The 21778-nt window shown below is 48.5% G+C and overlaps 1 protein-coding gene across 1 annotated transcript; it reads left to right on the forward strand.

Moving 5' to 3' along the window:
- Nucleotides 1–6081: 6081 nt before the first annotated feature.
- Nucleotides 6082–20042, forward strand: SLC25A48 (solute carrier family 25 member 48). Its single transcript, XM_072873124.1, has 7 exons — nucleotides 6082–6127; nucleotides 8750–8793; nucleotides 12318–12389; nucleotides 12963–13215; nucleotides 14491–14739; nucleotides 15988–16121; nucleotides 19920–20042. Exons 1-7 carry the CDS (start codon nucleotides 6082–6084, stop codon nucleotides 20040–20042), a joined length of 921 nt encoding a protein of 306 aa, XP_072729225.1.
- The last annotated feature ends 1736 nt before the right edge of the window (nucleotides 20043–21778 follow it).

Genomic DNA, 21778 nt, shown 5'->3' on the forward strand with positions numbered 1-21778 from the left:
CTCTGTCTGGTGTCTGATTTGACACAAGACCTGAAAGCCAAGAGTGGGAATTATTTTACCTAAATGTGGCTTTCTGTAGTGGAAATGTGTACATCTGAGCTTAAGTTCCCACTGGATCACAAGCCACAGCTCATCTTAGATGCCTAAGGCTGCTGAGATGACCAGCTCAGGCAGACAACTATAGAAGGGAAATGTAAAGTTCAAAGGGACAAATCCTGTCCCAAATGTTGAGAAGATTCCTCTCCACCACCATGCCTTTCTCCAGGACCTTCTCTTGTCTCAGCCCTGCAGACCTGTGCCTGCCTCCTGCCTCCACCTCCTCTTCTGCTCCCCTTTGCTTCTGCTCCTGCCCACCCGCACAGACCCTCCAGTCCTCTCAGCTCCCCTCCACCATCAGAGAGAGCAGGACAACCGCCACAGCTGACAAACACCTCTTAGGGCTAGATACTTCTTTCAAAGCTTTTTCCACGTTTCTACTGTTGTTTTCCAATAAAAACTGGCTGGGGCTCAGGTTTTCTCATTCATGTGTTTGAGCAAAATTACTTGGTTTTCTGTTTGAAACATTAACCATTGTCCAAGAAATGAAAACACAGAGAGCCTAGTGAACTTCCAAGGGCATTTTATAAATGAATTTTGTCCATCAGGAGGTCACTGTCAGGGGGATAACATGTGATGGTCATATTTGAAGTGTTTTGGGGTTTAGAAAGAGAGTTTGGGCAGCCTGGGCAGGCTTTGCCTCTCAACGACAGGCAGGCTGGAGGGCAGCAAATACACAAGCTCTCCTGCAGCTATTTTCAGTGTAAGTACTTTGGGGTGGCTGTTGCAGATGCTTGGCTGATGGAGCGTGAAGCTCTCTGAGCTTGCAACTTGCTTGTAGCCTCCAGAGACATTCCTGTCTCTAGCCTGGGAGAAAACCTCCTCCCTGTTAAACCACTCTTTCTACATGCTTCGGTTCCCTCTGTGGGAGTGTGGAGGGTCTGACGTATAGGAGAACATGTCATGGGAGTCAACATTTCCTAGTAAGACCTGGGAAAGTATTTTTCCCATGACTGTCACATTGCTATTGCATGCAGCACAGCCTGCGCTGTTAAATTCTGCTCTGGTTGAACATCAACCCGTCCTTTGGTCTCCTCTTTGGCAGCTCTCTCTCTTCTCTGCCTGTAATAAAACTAATATAATGATGGTGCTGATGAAGGCGTCCCTTTGACCGTGAAGTGTGGTGGGGCTGAGTTGAGCACCATGAGCAGGCAGCTGTTGATGATACAGTCAAAGCTTGGAAACTTGTTCATGCCTTTGAGCAAGGTGCTCCGCGTAGGCTCATTAGCAGTATAACCACACGTTGCCCACCCAGCCACCTCTGCCAGGGAAACCTGCTCTTTCAAGGTCTTATCAACAGCTGCTGCTGTGAAAATTAACCCGAGGGATGGGAGCAGGGAGCGTGAGTCACAGCTGGCTGTCTCCTCGAGACAGGACGGAGAAAAATGCCTTTTCTTGCATACTGTAACCGCCTGTTGCAGCATTGCTCTGCTCTCAGCTTCAAGCATGTCCCTACTGAGCCAGCTCATCTCAGCTAAAACTTCCTCGCCTTGGGAGAGGGTCAGCCTTGCCTGGGTGGGAGTGTGGCTGCAGCTCACCAGGCTCCAGATGCTGCTGCTTCTCCTGCTCTCCAGAAATTGTGGCAGAGAAAGACCTCGGTGTGCTGGAGAGGGCTGTTCGTGGCCCTCAAGCGAAGCTGTTGGATGGTGCCAGGGTCTGCTCGTGGAACACTTGCCCTGACTGCTGGCTGGTGCTCAGGCTGTGATCTGGGGGGATATGTTGGATGTACCTGGGAAATCTCCTGGTCCCTCGAGGCTGAGGGCAGCCTGTCCCGGGAGGTCTGCTCCAGTTTTATGCAATTGCATCAGCTGAGTCTTGCCTGTAGGTCTGGAGCATACTTGGACATCAGCTACTTCAGGTATTTGTCAGAGGTGTTCCCTATATAAAAGCATAAGCAAATGGGTGATGAAAAGACCAGAGGATTCCCCTCACTGCCTAATTCTTCCTGGGACACTATTTCTCCAGTAAAACCTACCTAGGTCCTGGGCAAGGAAGGGCAGAGAAGAGCTTTGCAGCCATTGATAGTGGGGCCCTCCATGCCTGTTTCTGGTGTCTTCGTAGTCCCTAATCCATCTTCCATGCACATTCCTGCAGAGAAAGCACTCATGTCTCGCTGCCCACAGGAACAAGCTTGTTTGGTAGTGCCTGGAGGGGATAACTATTTCTGCTACATGGCCCCTGACATGTCTTCCCACTGCCTGGATCTGTCTGATTATTGTAGCCTGTGAATTTGTCCTCTTATCACTGCTTGCACATTGTTTCAGGGTATTTGTGTACTTGCTTTTTAATTTACTGGCCTCTGCTCATGGGACTCAGCCCCTCAGAGACACCAAGAGTTAGACCCTGATGACCAGTGACTCTGGCTGCAACACCGAGGTTTAATGTTATTTTACTTGTATCTTGCCCAGCAGCTTACGCCATTATACGTTATTAATAGGTTGATATTTAAAGGGAATTTATCCCTGGATCAGCTGTATTTCCAGTGAATTCCTAGCCCAGAACTCTTTTACAGCTGGACAAGAAATGTATAATCCCTTTTCATCTCTAACTCTGTGCCTGCCTAGTTGTTTCTTTAATTCCCAGAGCGGTTACGGGTGAATCTACCATGAGTTGCTGAGCCTGCCCCAGGCACTGCACCGCAGTGCTCGCCCAGAGAAAATGGTAAGATAGTGGGAAATTTTGTCCTTAGATCAGTAGCATTATAAATGCTCGCCCGGCTCCCGGTAAGATGGTGGGAAATTTCTTCCCTTTTATCAGTAGCATTATAAACCTGTTGTGGAAAGAATGTAAGCTGGTCAAAAGAGTGTGGTATGGTGAAAAACAATGGGTTTGTGGTTGAGGAGGAGGCAGAATTCAGGGTGACACAATCTCCCTGTTCACCCTCTTGGCAGGAGGAAGAGGATTCCTCATCCCTAATCAAAACCACGCTCATCTCCCTCTGACCAGCACTTGTTGTGAGCGGCTACAAGCCCAGACTGGGATTCAGAGCAGCAGAGAGGATGGATCCCTTCCCAGTTTTCCATATGGCACTGCTGCCTGTTATCAGTAAAAGGAGATCCTCCGTCAGCTGGGAGATGGAGGTGTACGCGCAAGTCTCAACAACCAGCAGTGTATCTGACGCTGCCAGATGAAGATAAGAGCCAAGAGCTTCCCAGCCCATGGGCAGGACTTGGCAGCATGCTGGGAAGTACTTTTGAGTGCAAAGATGCCCCTGCTAGTGCCACTGCCCAAAGCAGGGGAGTTCTGCTTTGCTTTAATGGGTCCCAGTTCACTCCAGTATAACAGCAGTTTGGCAAAATGCCCGCAGGCAGACCAGCAGCGGCACAGGTTTACTTGTGCATAACCACTGCGAGGTGCTGCAGCCTGCGTGGAAACAGCTCGTCTGCTCACAATCCATAGCTGACAGTTACGATAAACTCTCTTTTTGAGTTGCAGCCACTTCACTTTAGGAGCCAACACACCCTGACAAACGACAGAGGAGCAGGACACCGGGACGCCAAACGAATATTAACCACTCCGAGCTCGTGCACAGGTCTCTGCCCGCTCTGGGGCTGATTTGTAGGTTCGTGGGCATTGCTAACAGCAGCCGATGGCAAGAGCTGTAAGTGTCAAGAGCTGTAAGTGTCCTGCACCCCTGCAGACTGCCGGGGTGAGTGTGTCCACAGGTACAGCTGCAAGGGCATCTCAGTTCACCCTCTGTGTCCATTCTAGCTTCTCTGCCTTCCTCTTCTAGGCTAGGACGTGTTTCCAATAAAGTCTCCATAACATATGGTTTCAACTCTTGGTTCAACATCGCACAAAGACCATTGCCAGAATTGTCCTTGAGTTAGCAGATGTTCTGAATTTGGCGTGGAAATGTGTTACAGTTAAAGAGAATTTATATGATTAATGATTAATGCTGCTATCTGAATAATTACCTCATTCAGCCAGCTTTTCTTCTCGCTTTGCAAGAAAATACGCATGAAAAATGAGAACAATATCCTCTTTCTGTATTACTGTATATATGGAATCCCATTTCTTCTAAAAAGAAGAAAATAAATTTATTTGGGAAAACAAATAACTGACAAGTTTCCACGGTGCTTGTGCACACATGTTGTATCCAACATTTATCCAGGACCACAGCCCCCCCGAAACCCGCACTGCGCCATTAGAGACCTGGTGCTTGAGGAAAACCCTCCTCATGGAGAACGTGCATTGTTATATACATTGAAAAATCTAAAGTTTCAGGTGTAGATTATCTGAGCTGATAACTATGCACCTAATATCAAATTTCTGTAAGCAATTTCTAGACAAAAGCTCCCTTCAGCCAACTTGGTGATAAGGTTTCTTGTCTATATGTGCATACATAAGGGGACATTGTTTTAAGGTCGGCTTGAATAATTATGTCTCTTTTTGTGGAAAATATTCATTTATAAATGGAAATTCAAATACTAGTTATTTAAGCAAAGAATTTAAATACTTGTATTTTCAGCCAGTATTTCGGTGTTCAGGATTTCTTGTTTATGAACTATCAACATTTTCCGTAGTTACCAGAATATGTAGACAAAATACATTTCAACTAAACCCAGTCTGGTATTCCAGGAAGGCAAGGTAGCAAACCTGATGACAATATATTTAGAAAGCCTCCAAAACTGATCCGAGGAACTGCTATCTGCAGCAATCTGACCTCTATAGAACAAAATTTGCTTTGGGCTGTAGTAAACCACAGCCAGATGAGATAGATGTATACGTACGGTGGTGAAGGGCCAAAGCATTTTTTGCAGAGCAAAGTCGTGCCCCTGAAGTCCAAGAGGACTTTTCTGATGGAGTTGGTGAGCACAAGGATATCAGTGGCTTGGTTAAGGACCTGCTATTGAGTGGCTGGGTGCTATTCAGGCGTAAGACATTCGATTTATTAATTGAAAGTGCCACACAGGAGGCACAACAGCCAGGCTGGGCTCAAAATCAGGTATTTATCATTCCAGAAAGAGAGCCCAGTCTTCAGCATCAATCAGAAAGGCATGTTAGGAATTGCCAGAAAAGGGTTTGCAATCAAAACAGAAAATATCTTTATGCTGCTGAGTGTCTGGTTCGTTCCTATCACATGTGGTTCTGGCTGCCCAGTTGAAAGACTTAAAAAAAAAAAAAAGACTGAGGAGGGTGAAAAGGAGCATCTTGCATGAAAGGGGAACTAAACAGAGCTGGGGTCTTCACTCTGGGAAAGACAGGACTGAGGGAGAGGCAGGTAATAGAGGTATAAGAAAACTGTGAATGTTATGGAGAAGGAATAGGGGTAGGGAGCAATAGTTCATTGCTTGCCAAAATACAGAAATTGGGGATATCACTTGAAAAGACAATACAGAAATTGAGGGTATCTCCTGAAAAGACAATACAGAAATTGAGGGTATCTCCTGAAAAGATGAGGCAGTGTGATTTCAATTAAGTGAATGGAGATGTTTTTCCGTTTGAGTAAGGCTGTGTGAGTTCTCCTCTTTATCTCCGGACTTACACCTTTAATTTAAGAGTTTATAGCATACTTCCCCCCCAAATCCCTGGTTTTGCCCCTGCATACAGAACCCCTGTCCCCCATTGCCTGGCCGAAGGGGCGATGCTGCTTTTCCCACTCCTCGATGCGACCCAACCCCAGCGTAAAGAGGAGCCTGGTCTGACCCCAGCTACCTGACAGCCGGCAGCACCCATCCCACCCGAAACACCCCGCTGGGCCCCCACCGTCCCGCCCACGCCTGACCGAGACCCCCCCCCCCGCCAGCCCAGCCGGTGTCTCCCGCCGCCGGCCCCTGCGCGGCTCCTTTAAGCCCCGCTCCGTGATGTCACAGCGGCTGGGACACACTCTGCGGCGGGGCTGCCGCGGGGAGCGCGGCCCGTGGGACCCCTGCCCCGTGGGACCCCTGCCCCGTGGGACCCCTGCCCCGTGGGGACCCCTGCCCCGTGGGACCCCCGCCCGCTGGGACCCCCCGCCCGGCGGGCCGGGCTCGGCGGCGCAGCATGGGCAGCCTCCAGCTGCAGGACTTCGCGGCGGGCTGGGTGGGCGGTAAGTGGTGCCGTGGGCTCGGGGAGGGGGGGGGAGGCAGCGATGGGGGGACAGGAGCGTGCGTGGGGATAAAATCCTCCGTGTCACCTACGGTCTGTGCCTCCCACCGGCGTGCCCGTACCAGCAGTTTGCTTTGCTTTGCTTTGCTTTGGCTCTGAAGTGCAGTTTAATCCAATTGCCACCGGCGGGATACTTAAATTTTCAGTGTCACTACGTGGGATGCTGCTGTGTGCCCAGCGAGGTGGGGAGCGGCTGCAAGAGCCACCCCGCACGGCCCCGGCCCCCGCCGGCTCTTCCCTCCTTGCTCTCCAGGCTGGAAGCACCGCCGGGCTCGGAGCGGAGCAGCCGGGGCTCGGAGCGGAGCAGCCGGGGCTCGGAGAGGAGCAGCCGGGGCTCGGAGAGGAGCAGCCGGGGCTCGGAGCGGAGCAGCCGGGGCTCGCAGCAGCCAACCCGGGGTCCCCCAGCCGCACACACCCCCGGGAACGGCCCCGCCTGGCTTTGACCCCGCGATCCCGACAGGGCAAACAGGCTAATGGCCAGGGCGGCGATGCTGGCAGGGAGGGGTATCGATCCGGTCTGCTGAAAATGCTGAATGCAAACACTGGGAAAATAGATACCAGAAAGAAAATGAACCGTGAGGATCTGTAGAGGCACCAGTAATGTGGTAGGTCTTACAGAACTGTAAGTTGCCCCTAGGTTAGCAGCTGATAAACTGCACGGCTAAGCTGCCTGCTCCCAGGATGGGCTGCGGGAGCGGCCTGGCAGAGGGGCAATCATGGCACCGGCCGCCGCAGACCAGAGCTCTGCCCAGGCTACCGCTCATGCCAGGCTCAGGAAGGGGGTGTAAGTTGGCTCACGGATCCTGACCGGCCAGGCGAGGTTAATAGGTTAGCTGACTCTAAAAAACCCAGAACCTCTGCCAAAAGATTACGTGAGCAGCTGATTTTTGGATCTTTGCAGAGGCTGTGCAGCACGCAGTCCCTCCCTCTGCCCCGCTGACCCTGTGCTATTGCCGCACACCCCCAGAAGTGGGACAGGACGTCTCTGGGGAGTAAACAGCCACCAGCGCTCGGTGTCAGTGACAGCGACCCGTTTTCATGCATAGCACTGGACCGCAGGTGGTCTCAGGTTAAGGTCCAGGAGGAGAGGGCACCTTTTATAATACATTTTTGAGTAAAGTCATAATGTGTTGACCAAGCACATGATGCTCTTTTCAGTCCTAATCCACTACTACAAGTGAGAAATTTCATGTTGTCTCTAAAGCACTTGGGGACACTGGTTTGCAAAGAGACTTGCAGATGGGGAAGCAGCACAAATTACCCACCATCTCCACAAACACTCTAACAACTGCCGGTGTTGTTTGCAACAAGCACACAAACCCATATCCTGGCCATGGCAAATGGGTTGCTCCGTCCTCTCGGAGAAGAGGGAAACCAAGCTGTGCTCTGCCCTGCCGCGGGGGCTCCTGGCAGTGGCCGGCGTGGGTAGGTGGGCAGGATGGTAAGGGGGAATGGGCCAGTTTCGCCCAGAGAACCATGGGGAATGAGGCTGGGTGGGACTGTAGAGATCGATACAGAGCAGGGTCCTCTTTATCTGAATCATCCCTGACAGGTATCTCTACAAACTGCTCTTAAAACGGCCAAGGCTGGGGGTTCACAGTCCCCATCAGTGGTCAGCTCTAGTGCATCTCTGTCTGAGCCAGAAGAAAGCATTTCCTTGTGTCTAACCTGAACCTCACCTTTTTGAGGCTAAAAGTTTACATGAGCTTGCAAGAGCGCAAGGAGGGTTGTTCAGGGCCAGGTCACACAAATACACCACCTCCTCCTCTCACTTGGATGCCTTTGAGATGTAAAGTTGATGGAGCCCAGGAAAGCATTGGGGGGAAGATGCTGTCCTGGTTTCGGCTGGGATAGGGTTAATTTTCTTCCTAGTAGCTGGTATAGTGCTGTGTTTTGGATTTAGGATGAGAATAATGTTGATAACACACTGATGTTTTAGTTGTTGCTGAGCAGTGCTTACACTAATCAAGGACTTTTCAGCTTCCCCTGCTCTGCCGGGTGCACAAGAAGCTGGGAGGGGGCACAGCTGGGACAGCTGACCCACACTGGCCAAAGGGCTATTCTGTACCATATGGCATCATGCGCAGTATAGAAACTGGGGGGAGTTGGCCGGGGGGCAGCGGTCACTGCTCGGGGACGGGCTGGGCATCGGTCAGCGGGTGGTGAGCAATTGCACTGTGCATCACGTGTTTTGTACATTCGTTTATCATTATTATTCTTTTCTCTTCCTCTGCTGTCCTATTAAACTGTCCTTATCTCAACCCACGGGTTTTACTTTTTTTTTTTTCCAATTCTCTCCCCCATCCCACTGGGGGCGAGGGTGAGCGAGTGGCTGTGTGGTGCTTAGTTGCCGACTGGAGTTAAACCATGACAAGGTGCAAGTGTTTCTGCCCAGTTTTTGCCTGTCATCAGAGACAGGGCACTGCGCTGGACATTGCTCTGGCTTGGCCCAGTATGGCTGTTCCTATGGAAATCTCTCCTCCTCCCCTATAAACCCATCGCTTCCTGTACCGTCTCAAAAGCTTCTTCAATGTTTTGCATAACACTTTGCTTTCATCCCCAGGAGCCGCCAGCGTGGTTGTGGGCCACCCCCTGGACACGATCAAGGTAAACCACTTTGAGCCATGCTCTCATGTCACCACCTAAAACCCCACCGATGGGGAGGTGGCCTCTCTCTAGATGATGCTTCAAAAGACCTTCACTTCTTGGGTCACCCCAAGGAGGAATTTAGCCTGGGTAGAAATGCTTTCGTAGACTTTAGCCTTTCTACCTCTCCAATGCTAATTTCGAATGAGAAACTAAAAGAACTGGCTGATACGTGCCAGTTCCTCCGGTGAGGATTAATGCTGAAAATTAAACCTGGCCTCACTTAATGTGTGGTTTACTGAACACTTCTGCCAATGTTTTATTGAACTTTGCCGTAGACAAGTATTCAAAGGGCAATGGGGGAACTGTATTTTTTTTTGCTGCAGGCACATTTTTACGTGTTTTCCTAGTGTTGGCAATGCTGGAAGAGCAGAGTGCTGAAATTGTTATTCTAGGGCTATGAGATGCAATATTTACTATTCCTGCAAGGCAGTTATTCCTCAGAGGGAAGGATTTAGAAATGTAAGAAGATATTTGCTAGCATGATGCAGACAAGCCCATGCACACACCAATAAAGCCTGACCCAACTAAGTTGGCCATCCCTACTGATGCAGAGATATAGAGGAAGATCCGGTTCCTTTCTCTTGCACAGTGTGATAGGCATCCCTGGCCAGCTTTCACTTCAACTGTTCTGCCCATGTGCTCTGATCTGGTTCAAGCCTCGTTGCTGGCACCAGGCAGGGCTGTCGGATGTGGCAGACCCAAGACCCAAGTGGTCCTGTTTGCACCTTAGAGACCCTTGGAGGGAGATGAGGAGGAGGCAGGCTCCACGCCACATCCTTTCCCCAGCCATCGCAGCCATTCCCTCGCACACAGCTGGCTCTCCTAGGGTTGGGAGATGGCCTGCCAGCCCTATCCTTTCTGAGCTGCTGAGGTGATATCAGCCCTGGGAGCATCGCCGTGCGAGGGTGGGTGCAGACCCCATGCAGGAGGAGCCGCAAGGCTGCCCGCACCATCCCAGCGACGGGCAGGGCCAGGGCACGGGCAGCGCAGGCAGGCTCTGCCCAGGGTTGCCAAGGCAATCTCCATCTCAGGCTGGCCGTCAGGGCATCATTGCCAGATTTGGGGGAGTTTGGCAACAACTGAGAGAGGATCCTGCTGGGAAGCATTGAGTTTCTGGATGCCAAGAAAGAGCGAGCCCATCCTTCACTGCTTATAAAGACAACTGTCAGGCTGACCCCTCTGTTGCCCTTGGCTTTGGACACAGCCTGGGAATACCAAGTAGGCAGACTTGTTATCTTTCCAAATTTAGGGGAGGGGAAGTGGAAAGGAGAGTTTTTACACAGCACTAAGCCAGCAAAGGGGCAGCTCAGTGGCATTCACAGCCTCCAGGGCCTGGGGGGTCCTTCCCCACCTGGAGGAGAGGACAAGACTGAACGAAAGGTTGGATGGGCTATGTGGTATCTGCACCTTGGCTCCCATCAAGCAGGCCTCCTCCTTCAGCTAGCCCCTTCCCAGCGTCGCAGCTTCCATCAAACCCAAGCAGCTGTTTTTCCACAGCCTTGCAATACTCTCAATAGTTTTACATTTACTCACTTTTCATCCTCCACATTGCATTCATTTCCTCAGAACTTTCTTCAGATTCTGGGTGTCACCCAAGGGCCCTGTCTAATTAAAACGTAATAGAAAGGAGAAGTTTCCTGAGGAATATTCATACTGGTATCAGCTGACTTTGACAGAGATGCCAGCAGGGATTTCAGCAGTGGGTTGTTAACAGCTTAGCTAAGGGGCATATAGTGCGAGGAGCAGCTTGTGAGTTGCCCTCGGTTACTCAAAAAAATGTATTAACTTGAACCTCTAAATACCTGGTTACTGTGTAAAATTAAAAAAAACAAGCCCATGGAGGCAAAATGGAAATGCCTGGGCTAAGCATGCAGATGAAGCCAGGAGGGAACGCAGGGCTGTGCACCGTTGTCGCCCCGTCCTGGGCTGCTCGGGGTGCAGCCAGCCTCCGCGCCGGTCCCCCCCGGCCCCGTGACCCCTGGCGTGAGTCACAGGTCTGCACCCACGGCCCGGGCGTGCCTGCATTGCACAATGTGTGCTGCATGAGCCGTAGCTGGCGTCTTCGTGTACCAGCTTGTTTATAAGGACTCAGTAAATATTCTGCTTTCGCTGCCGCCTTCTCCATGGCCTCTGGCCAGGCGCAGAGCGGTGCTCGGTGCTTGGTGCGGGCAGACGGCTGCACGGAGCACACCTGGGGTGAGGGGTGAGCCTGGGCTTTGGTCCTTCTCGCTCCCCGGATGGGTCCCACAGCAACACCCCAGCCTCTTGCAAGGTCCCTGGGCAGGGCTCTGCACCAAATCATTGTGTCATTCGACCTGCTGTTTGCTGTCCAAAAGCTTTCCTCAGGCATGAACTCTGGAGGACACTTGCTCCTTTGAGCTTTAAATTCCCAAATAAAGTTCCTGCTTCACTCTGGTGTAAGTTGGGGCTGAGCCACTGGAGGGGACTGGGCACTTGCCTCCAGCACAGGTTGGCACTGTCCCTCCAGGCTTCATTTTGCCATTCCTGCTACCAGCAGTGCTGATGGATACGACCAGAAATGCTGTCCCCACTCCCTAAAAACATCCCTCATAAGAGCACGTGTGAGTGTCTTCCTATAAAAAATGAGCTCTGGCCTCAGCCAAGATTAATTGCTAAAGCCCCAGGTCCTGCAAACCAAATAGGGTTCCATTTCCTCACACAGCTCTAAGCCCAAAAGATGCATCACTTTAGGATTCTTTTATTGCAAACTTGTGAGCAGCTTGAATGAAAGATGATCTAAATATATGTTTGCATGTATATATATATATATGTGAGAAGGGGAAAGCATCTTGAAGCATACAGGCTTTGTCGTGATTTACATGCCATTTCTCACAGCTGTTGTAGGCATCTTTTGGAAGGGATATAACCATTGCTTTCCAGAAACAATATGTCTTTGTTGGAAATGATGTAAAAATGTATTTTTGAGTGAAGCATGGAGAATTTCTGAGATGGAGCCAAATTATTTTGGCTCCATTTAGTATTTCTATGCCTTAAAATCCACCTTGGATCGGAAGGGCCCTGGAAGCCTCCCAGCAGAGTTTTACTCTCCGTCCTTCGGCAACGCATCCCAACCTCCACTGAGAGTCCCCAAACAGAGGAGACTACATCACTCCCCAATTTCCACATAAATCAGGACCTTGCCAATGACAGCACTGCTCACCAGCAGTCTGCTGCAAGCGCTGTGCCGGGCCTGGGTAGCTGGTCTGGACTCGAGAGCAATTTGACAGTCATCGATTCCAGATGTTGCAGAAAGCTTCAGACCTCTGAGGTCCCGTTTAGCCCTGCTTCTGGCAAAGTTCAAGGGGGGTGGATGCATATATATCTTATTTTATTGCTCTGTTTTCTTTACAACTAAGGAAGGATTCGCTCTCAAAGCAAAGTACACGTTGTTTATGTAGCACGAGCTTTCACTGGGCTGGAAGCATGGGATTTGAATTGTATTTCATTAATGTCTTTTGTAGACTCGTTTGCAAGCTGGACAAGGATATGGAAATACTCTCAACTGTGTTCTCGCTGTGTACAGAAATGAGTCTGTGAGTACTTTATCTTACTTAAAATGTGCTGGTAGAAAATGCAAATAGATAAATAGGTAAATACACAAAGCAATTATACAAAATCACTGTTGACACCAGCACTTATATGAAGACCAATAAAGTTGGTGCAATTGAGACTGCAAATTCCTACAGCCTTCTCTTGCTAACTCTAAGGTAACTCTCAAGGTTACTCTCTTGGCAGGGAGTGATAAATGACATTGCCCACGTCTCCGCATGGGTCAGGGTGTTACATCCACGGTGGCTCTTTTGCCTGTACCTGCTGGCAAAGCTCTACCGCAGGTATTTTCCTGACTTTGGTGATGCCAGGACAGAAGCTGGTCATAAGAAGGACTTTTACATGGGTTCCTGTGCTTTCAGCATATCCTGTATTCTGCACAATCTTTACAAGTCTTTAGCAGTATGAATCAATTTTCATTTGCTCAGCATGTGCAAACGGTTGGTTCCAGGAGACATCTGGTACTTGGATTTGCATTTCTGGCCTGATAGACAAATTGAGGTTTACTCTGCTCAGTCCCATTCGCTCTCTTAACTCCTGCTCCCTTCCACGGGTAGGTGGCCGGCTTCTTCAAAGGCATGTCCTTCCCGCTGGCTAGCATTGCTGTCTACAGCTCCGTGGTGTTTGGTGTCTTCAGCAACACGCAACGGCTCCTCAGCCAGCTCCGCCATGGAGACCCATCTCGCACGCCGGTGCTCACCGACGTGGCTCTGGCCAGCATGGTGGCAGGCTTCGTCTCCGTGGGCATTGGCACTCCTGTGGACCTGGTAAAGATAAGGCTACAGATGCAAATCCAGCCGCACATTGAAGGTAGGAAGCAAGAGTTTCTTTTTCCCTTCTCTGCCAGTTCTCTGTGTTTACCGAGAGCTTTAGGACAACTTTGCTGCAAGGCCTGGCTCTCTGCTGCCTTGTGCCACTGCAGTTGAGCTAAAAATGCTTCCTTCTGCCTCAGGATGGACCCCATCCTGCTCAGCTCAAGGGGAGGGTTTTTATCAATGACATTGATTAGACCTCTGCTGGCATTTCCAGCTGATTGGGATCTATAATGAACGCAGGGGCAGGTCTGCTCAGGACCAGGAGCCATGGGAGCCGCCTTCCCCACGTGGCCGTGGGGCAGGAACAGCGAGTCCTCGGGCTGTTGGGTCCCCTGGAGATCCCACCAGCAGCACCATGGCTGCCAGCGGTAATGTGAGCTCCCCATCTCCTGCTGCACACTCTCAGTCCCACATATATTTGCATATTTGCCCATAAACCCCTCTGTATTATTCCACCCTTCTCTGTTCAAAAGCAAAAGTTTCACATGTACGTTTGAAAACCGCTGGCTTATTCGGGGCAGGGTTACAGGTACGCAGGCACAGGCAAGGCGGGTCAGGAGGGGCTACCGGCAGGACGACAGCGGGCAGCTGTAACCCCTCCAGAAGCTGCAGGCAAAAGGAGCTGCTTCTGCTCGAGACGGTGGCTGAATTTCATTGCAGGCTGCCAGCGCAGAGCAAACCCCCCTGGAGCACATGCACGGCCGAAGGAAGAGACGGCGCAGCTTCACAGCTGAACAGCTTGGATTTCAGCAGTTTCACAAACACCTTTCTCATGATTACAGTTGCGGTGCTTAACTGTGAAATATTGACATTTTTGTATTGGTTTAATAAAATAGTATTATGTCAATTTTTAAAAGCCTCCATGCAGCTTAGCAACGTAATGCCCTTTCAAAAGCAGCTCGGTCCTCTACATCAGAAGGGCCTGACTCTGAAGATGCCAAGGCTTTCAAAGATGCAGCCTGGCACCAGATGTGGTTAAAATCCATGCAAATTGGGCACACAGCATTAAACTCATTTGGAAATCTCACTGGGCACATACCTATTGGGAGGCATGCAATGCATCTAAGAAAAATCTGTCCTGAAGTGTCTAAACATCTTTTAAAAATGGACCTAAGTCCTCTTTCTTAAAACTTTTTTTCCTACACTATGTATTGATCCCAGCAAAAAAAAAATGGATGGCAGTGATTTCTGTCTGTTCGGTAGTGGTAGACTTTTGAGAGGAGTTCTGTAGCAATACAGCCATTATAACAGTTGTATCCTTTTTTTGCAGCAAACACTAAACTAAAGCCCACAGTTCCTGGATTTCCTGTGTACCGAGGCCCAATTCACTGCTTTAAGACAGTCCTACAGAAAGAGGGGGTAGCAGGAATATACCGAGGCGCAGGAGCAATGCTTCTGAGGGATGTTCCTGGCTACTGCCTCTATTTCATCCCTTACACATTTTTGTGTGGATGGATTACCCCTGATGGATGCATTTCCCCTAATCCCTCCTCCATCTGTCTGGCAGGGGGTGTAGCAGGTAAGCAACTTTTCTTCCCACAACAGTGGCAAAACAAGGACAGGAAGGTTCCCGGGGGTGGCTCAGGGGCCACCACATCCTCCCATTCACCAGGAAAGGACATGGGGCTGAACGACCTTCCTCCCCCAGGGCCAGGTCCCCTGACACCACATCTGCGCTTTATGACTTGACAAACTTTATGGAAGTCACGTTATCACATCTTCATCAGGCTCAACGTCAGCAAGAAGGAAAACAGCCAGCACCTTCATCTCCCTGGATGTCTTCTCACAGCAGCCTGCATATCACATTGCCAGTGATACACGGTGGCCAAGATGCCTCCAGAAAAGGACTTCAACCTGTTGGCTGCCCACCAGGAGGGTGTGCACCCTACCTGCACGCAGCAGAAGCAGAGTTGACTGTTATTGATCTTCTTTTTTTCCCGTGTACACCTGCCAGTAAGACTGGCATGTTCATCCCCCACCATGCTTTCATGCGTAAGGTCACCCCTACACCCACTCCCTGTTTCTTGGCCATTTCTAAATTGCAGACCCCTAAATGCAAGTCAGTCCTTAGCTCAGGTAATGATTACAAAATGCCCTCTCCGTTTCTCCTGCAAATAAACAGACCCCTGTCCCATCTGGACAGCTTCTCTTGTATGCCCCAACACTCACGTAGGTCCAAAAAAACTCTTGCCTGTCCAACTGGGCCATGTATTGCGGTCACACGCTGACCTTTTCAGAGAGGCAAAACATCCCACTCGGCTGCAGGCTAATCAATGTAAATAGACGGTTTCTTTATAGGAATGACGATGTATCTCAGCTGCATGGAGCCTAATCCTGGTTGCATGAGATGGACCAGCCTCTTCATTTGCATTCTCAGCTCAAACTTTGCTTTTCAACAGTATTATCTGAGGACTCCAGTTTTTCTGAAATTGCCCCAAGCGGCAGCTCCTTCCAGCTTGGGCTCTGCCCACGGCATGTCCATGCTCCACCAGAAGCACGGCAGAAGATGTATTTTCACCTGGGGGAGCACCTCCTGGGCTGCCTGCATTTGATTACCTGCGTAAGCCCCAAAATCTCAATGCTTCTTCCAGAAACAAGGAACTTTGCTCCCAGAAATACCGTTCCTGTCTGTGAGCAGGGTGAATGCCCTGAAATGAAAATCCCATAAATATGATGTGGTAGATGAGAGGTGAATTTCTGAGTTCACTGACCTGCGGCCAAGGAAATACAGAGAAGAAATTGTTCAAATACTTCTGCATTTTTCTAGGAGCCATTTCCTGGGGGACTGCTACTCCAATGGATGTTGTGAAAAGTCGACTTCAGGCAGATGGAGTTTATTTAAACAAGTACAAAGGGACCCTTGACTGTATCTTGCAGAGCTACCAGAACGAGGGCTTAAAAGTAAGTGGTATTTGAAGTAAAATCTGGGTATTAGGCATTTAATTTTCAATTGGGAAATACAATGGCTGTTACAAACCTATCTGCAGGGTTGAGAGACAGCTAAAGCCAGTTACCACTGAATTATAATAATGACAGTAGGTAATTTTAGTGCAGATTCTTTCTAAATCATAATAGTGAAAGTAATAATGTGCCTTACAGCAATGAAAAAATGAATGACTGGGGGTAGCAGTCTGCTGCTGTAATTAACTTGATGTCAGTGCATTTAATTGTGAATATGATTCGACTTACCATAAATCAGAGGCAGAAAATCTTGCCTCTGATTGCTTCTACAAAATGCAGAGATTAAATGCTTCCCATTGACACTGAACTCAATGGGAACTGATTCCAGTGGGACTGCATTGGCACCCCACGTGCGTTTGGTTGCCTTGGGCAATGCTTTGGTAGAACTGATGCTGCGGTTTGCACAGCCCACCCTCCTTTTGCACCCAGACAGAGTAGATTGAGAATGCTTTTAAATCAGAATTGCTTCGGCTTCAAACATGAAGAAAGGCTGCATGCCAAAAACGTATCTCCTTTTTCTGACTTTGACTATTAGTGCAATAAAAGTTGTTTGTTCTACCTGCAAACTTTGCCTCAGTTAAATGTGAATGGCAGAGAACCAGGGTTTGCAGCTTTATTGCGCTGCAAATGCATGGTTACAAGAAGAGACATCTTCTGATATTGAAATAAATCTGTATTTAAGTTGTTATCAAAACATCATGTGGGCCCTTAGCTCCAAAGTGTTAATTTTCACATTCTGAGGGAAAAGTAACAAGTTACAAAAAGAAAAATAACCTGCAAAATCACAAGTCAGTGTGATTTAAATATTTGCCAACATGCCACTACGTTATGCCAGCCATCACAGGAGCTTGCAGTCTGGTTCGGTTTTTGCTGTTGAGTGAAGAAAGTCACAGTGAGCTGAAGCACAGGCACTGGAGAGATGCTAAAGACCATGCTCGGCGGTCGGAGGAGGGTCAGGGTGCCCCGGGCTCCATGCAGAACCCCTGCCCTGCATGTTCAGTTTGGCATGCCGTTTCACAGTTTCACATAGGGTGGCTGAAAAGGGAATTTCCATGTGTTTTCCCTTCTCTCTCCATCCTCATCCTCACCCCCTACCCTCCTTGTCCTGCCTGAATATTAACAACTCATTCGGGCACTTAGGGTTTTTTTGTTTGAAGTCTGAGCTGCTTGCAGTTTTTCTGCTATCATACCTGGCACCCAGACCAAAGCTGGCAATAGGATTAAGCAACAGTTGATGATAAGACTAGGTGCTTCCCTCGTAAGGAAAATCTTTTTCTATGTTGGGAGACACAGAACTGATAAACGGCAAACCCAGCTCTGGATGTTTTCATTCTGGGACAAAGGAACAGCATTCACAGTGCTGATAATAACTGCCTGGTGTACACAAAAAACGTAAATATAGCCCTCTTCTTTCTCCATAGTCAGGTGTGTTCATTCTGAAGAAAAAAATTTATGCCTCTGGGCTTTTCTGCATAAATCTTCGTTATTATTTAACTTGGCTCTCTCATGTTCCTTTACAGATACTGCAAAAATTTGAATTTCCTCCCAGAAAATTCTATCTTTCCTAGCAAAATAAAACACCCCAATAAATCAAGTAATATCCTAAACATCCCAATATTGCAATTTCATGTTGCAAACTCTATCCTAAACAATGTGAAGATGTTTTGATCCTGTCTTGTACAAGTGAGCACCATGCACTGGATTTATTGAATACAAGATATAGTCATGTTTAGCAGAGCTCAGTATTTCAGGGAAAATACTGGTTAGACACTTACGCCTATGGGCTTCGGTCTTGCAGCCAAGAACTTCTGTGCTTTCTTACAGTAGCTGTGGGAGCTTTGCCTTTGTAAAGCCTGGAAGGGGCCTTGCTTTGCTGGTGTGATTCTTCGTGTCTATTCTGAACTTCTGGTGTTTAGATTAGTGACCACAGTGATGAGCCTGGGTGGTTAACGGAGTGATTTTGTGAGAAACAGGCCAGCCGAGATACTCCCTGCAATCACCATTTTGTAAATAGGCTGACCCCAGCGTGAGTGGTTTGTGCACACCCTTGCACGTACCAGGCAGTAGTGTTTGTAGTGAGGGGGGGTTCCAAAGGGAGACAAGCCAATGCCCGGAGCGTGTCGTGGATGGAGTGAGAGTGCACTTCATTCGAAAGAGAGAAGCAAAAGTATACTTTATTGATATAAAACAGTGAGTTAACAAGGTTCAAGGGTAAATGCGACAGTGGTTTAACAAGATTCAATGGCAAGGTACACTTGACTCTTTACTGCATAGAGGACAGGGTCAGACAGGACTGTCAGGGAGACCCTCCCGTTGAGTCATGAGGTTCAGAGAGGACCCCCTTGCTTTCTAAACTCTTTCTCAGAGAGGAGTCTAGGTGCGGCTGGATCCAATCCTAGTCCCAGACTTGGTCAACGGTTTATGTCTAAAGAATTATATATGCGCAATCAATCCTTTATATTACTTAGCTAAGATCTCACAGTTTAGCGTGCTGTTAGTCACTTACCGAGGATCTGTTGCGGCGAAGAATCTCTCAACCTCGAGGAGTAACCCTGAGAGGCGTCCCTGCTCAGGGGGAGATCCTGGCGGGCAGCCCGCTGCTGTGCCGGAGAGCTCAACGGGTTCTTGGGCTGTCCACTATTTAAGGACTAAGACGCTTGACTTATAGTAATATTTGCATACCAGCAAGATGCCTGGGTCCCTGCTCCAAACAGCCCTTGGCTGCTGTGTTGCCATCCATCCCCAAAATCCAGCATAAGCTGGACGCAGTCCCCATGACCCGCACTGGTGGTTATTGCTCACGCGGGGCGGGGGAGCACACCGCCACAGAGCGACACGGGCCCCTTCTCCACTTCCCAAAAAGCACTTTACTGTTCAAGCGCTTAAAAGCCGCAGGGTCTTTCACTCTTGTAAATGCCAGCATCTTTTCAAAAAATATATATTGAGCAGCATGGGGAAGTCTGGCTGTATAAATTCATATTTATTATCTTAATGAAAGAAAACTCTGGGATATGTATGAGCACCAAAGCTTGACCTTAGGAACACACATGTGAAAATATCAGCTTCTATCGAGTATTTTTTCCAAAGCCGGTGGTGAGAGCTAGTTCTCAGCAAGGTATAGAGTAAACCTAGTTTTCTGCTGATTAAGAAATTGTTTCTATGCTCAAAGGTGAAACCTGCAAAATAGTCCACATGGCGCAGTGCCTGCATCAGCCAGGCTGGCTTGCAGCCACACCGCTCCCTCTCTACTTCCCAAATGTCTTCTGCGCCCATAGACCCAGCCCCAGGAGTCACAGCATTTGCTGCCTGAAAGCAGCGGCCTTCTTGTTGTAGCCTGGGGTTTGCATGATCCCCGCACGTGTATGTATGGAAAGGGAAGGAGGGACTGTAGCTGGGTAGGACAACACCGGAAGACGTTTTTAGGTTTCTTGCTTTCTGCTCTACACCAGTGGCATGAGGCCATTTTTTTACCCTTTACCTCTTGTAGCTCTTGCTGGCAGATACTGATGGGCGTCCATAGGGAGCATGGAGCACAATGACACCAAACCAGTGACTTTTGCCATTGCGTGTCCGTTCTCCAGCGCAAACTTCAGCAAAGACCGGCAGTGAGAGTGTATCTTCTGAGCAAACCAAGATTTGGTTCTTCAGAATCCCACCATGACTTCATTCAATGTTTTCTTCTTCTTCTTAAAATAGCCAGTATATTCCTATGCTCTAACCTTTCTCCATCCCCAACAGGTCTTTTTTAGGGGCATCACGGTCAATGCAGTGCGAGGATTCCCAATGAGTTCAGCCATGTTTCTTGGCTATGAACTTTCCCTCAAAGCAATGAAAAGAGACCAAACTGAGACCAATCCTTAACTTCCAGGTCAGCGCATAAAGACCCTCTAGCTTTATTAAAATTAGAGAATTAATCTTTGAAACAAATGGAGTTGCAATTGTATAGATCCTCTGAAAGCCAGATAACTTACATGGGTACCAACATCTGAATACTCAAACACTTTTCAAATTTGGGTCTGTGGGATTTGGAGCAGACAATAGACATGCCGATGGATTTTGGCTTCATTCCAGATCTTCTGGAATTTCATTACAATCCGTTCTGATTGTTGTGATTGTTTTGATGAGTGTGAATCAGAAAAGAAAATCTGAAAGGAGAATATTCTCTAACATTTTATAAGTTTTGAAATATCATCCTCACTAAAGTCCCTGCACAATATCCTTTCCTCCTTTGATCCATCCACACAGACCTGCAATTAAGCCCTTTCAAAGTGTCTTGACTATCAACTCACAGTTTTACTCTTTCCCTCATAAACCTAGGGTTGCATAAAGGAGCAGCATTAAAAATATCTGATTACAGAAACTTTTTTAGCAGTTAAATACTCAAGATTATTCTTGCCAGTCTTTGCTGTTTTCTGCAGTACATTATAAACCTCCTTCTTTCTTCTTTCAAAAGCGTTGCCAAGAAGACCTGAAAGTCCTACTTTCCTGAGCCAAATCAGCAGTGTGGTGTTGGTGAGGGCTCAGCTGCTCTGATCGAAGACTCCTGTCCTGCACCTACCTGCTTTCTCTTCTGCCACGGACTTAGTCCCTGGAGGACTCTGAAAACTGCATCAGCTCAATCAAATCCAAACACCATTTTCTTATCAAATCTTTCACTTTGTTGTCTAAGAGCACCTTAGTAATTCCCATGGTGGTGTTGGGCTTTTTCACCGATGACATTCTTCCCATTGAGCCGAGAGAACAACTTACTTCCCTTACCCACACGAGTGAGATATACCCAAACCCAGCCCACCTGACATCGGCCGAGGGAGCGTCTTTTGTACAACACTGTGCGTAATGCTTGTCTTTTTTGTGAACAAGGAAAGGAGGTGGTGTGGTGGGTGCGCAGGTGCTTTTTGTGTAGGAAGGTCTGGATTCCCACCAAATCCTAGCTTGCTTTCAGGATCAAAGAAACGGGTGACTCCATCCATAGGAACGGATACTGGTGTTTTACATCACAGAACTCTCCAGTTTGCCACAATTTAACACATTATCACGAAAAACTGCAAAGGGCTTCAGCAACTTCAGTTTGTTATCCAAGGTATAAATTAAATTGGAAAACAGGAGGATGTTAAGTTCAGAGACTAAGCTGCTCTTTTTCTTCAGAAACAATAAATCAAGTCCACATTTCATACAGATGGCTGCCTATTAATTTACCTAACTCACCTTGTGTAGCCCTCCAGGGACTTGCTAGAGGTATCTTGTTAGACCTTCTGATCTCCCTGACATGACAGTCCAGCTTGCCAACTGCCAAATCCTGCAGACATCACTTTGCAGCCTTGAGAGACCATTACCAAAGGAAGTCTAAGGGATGCAGAGTTTATCCCAAACTATTCTCTAAAATACACAGGCCAGCTTCAGACCTCCAGCTCTTTGCTGCAATCCCACTGAGACAACTGGGGCAGACCCAGGTCTCTCTTTGGTCTACCTCAGCCTTTCAATTATTCCAAGATCTTCTACATCATTATTATTTCTGTTTATGCTGTTAAATATCTCCATGCTTTATTTTCTAAGCATGGAGCTCCTGATGCCAAAACCCAAGAAGAACCAGCTCTGCT

Source organism: Ciconia boyciana, chromosome 9, assembly GCF_034638445.1.
Source record: "Ciconia boyciana chromosome 9, ASM3463844v1, whole genome shotgun sequence".
NCBI classification, from domain to species: Eukaryota; Metazoa; Chordata; class Aves; order Ciconiiformes; family Ciconiidae; genus Ciconia; species Ciconia boyciana.

Excerpts from the sequence above, each read along its gene's own strand:
- SLC25A48 (XM_072873124.1), top strand. The coding sequence starts at position 6,082 with ATGGGCAGCCTCCAGCTGCAGGACTTCGCGGCGGGCTGGGTGGGCG. Across the intron at positions 12,390-12,962 it reads CTGTGTACAGAAATGAGTCT|GTGGCCGGCTTCTTCAAAGG; the intron begins GTGAGTACTTTA and ends TTCCACGGGTAG. Across the intron at positions 13,216-14,490 it reads AATCCAGCCGCACATTGAAG|CAAACACTAAACTAAAGCCC; the intron begins GTAGGAAGCAAG and ends CTTTTTTTGCAG.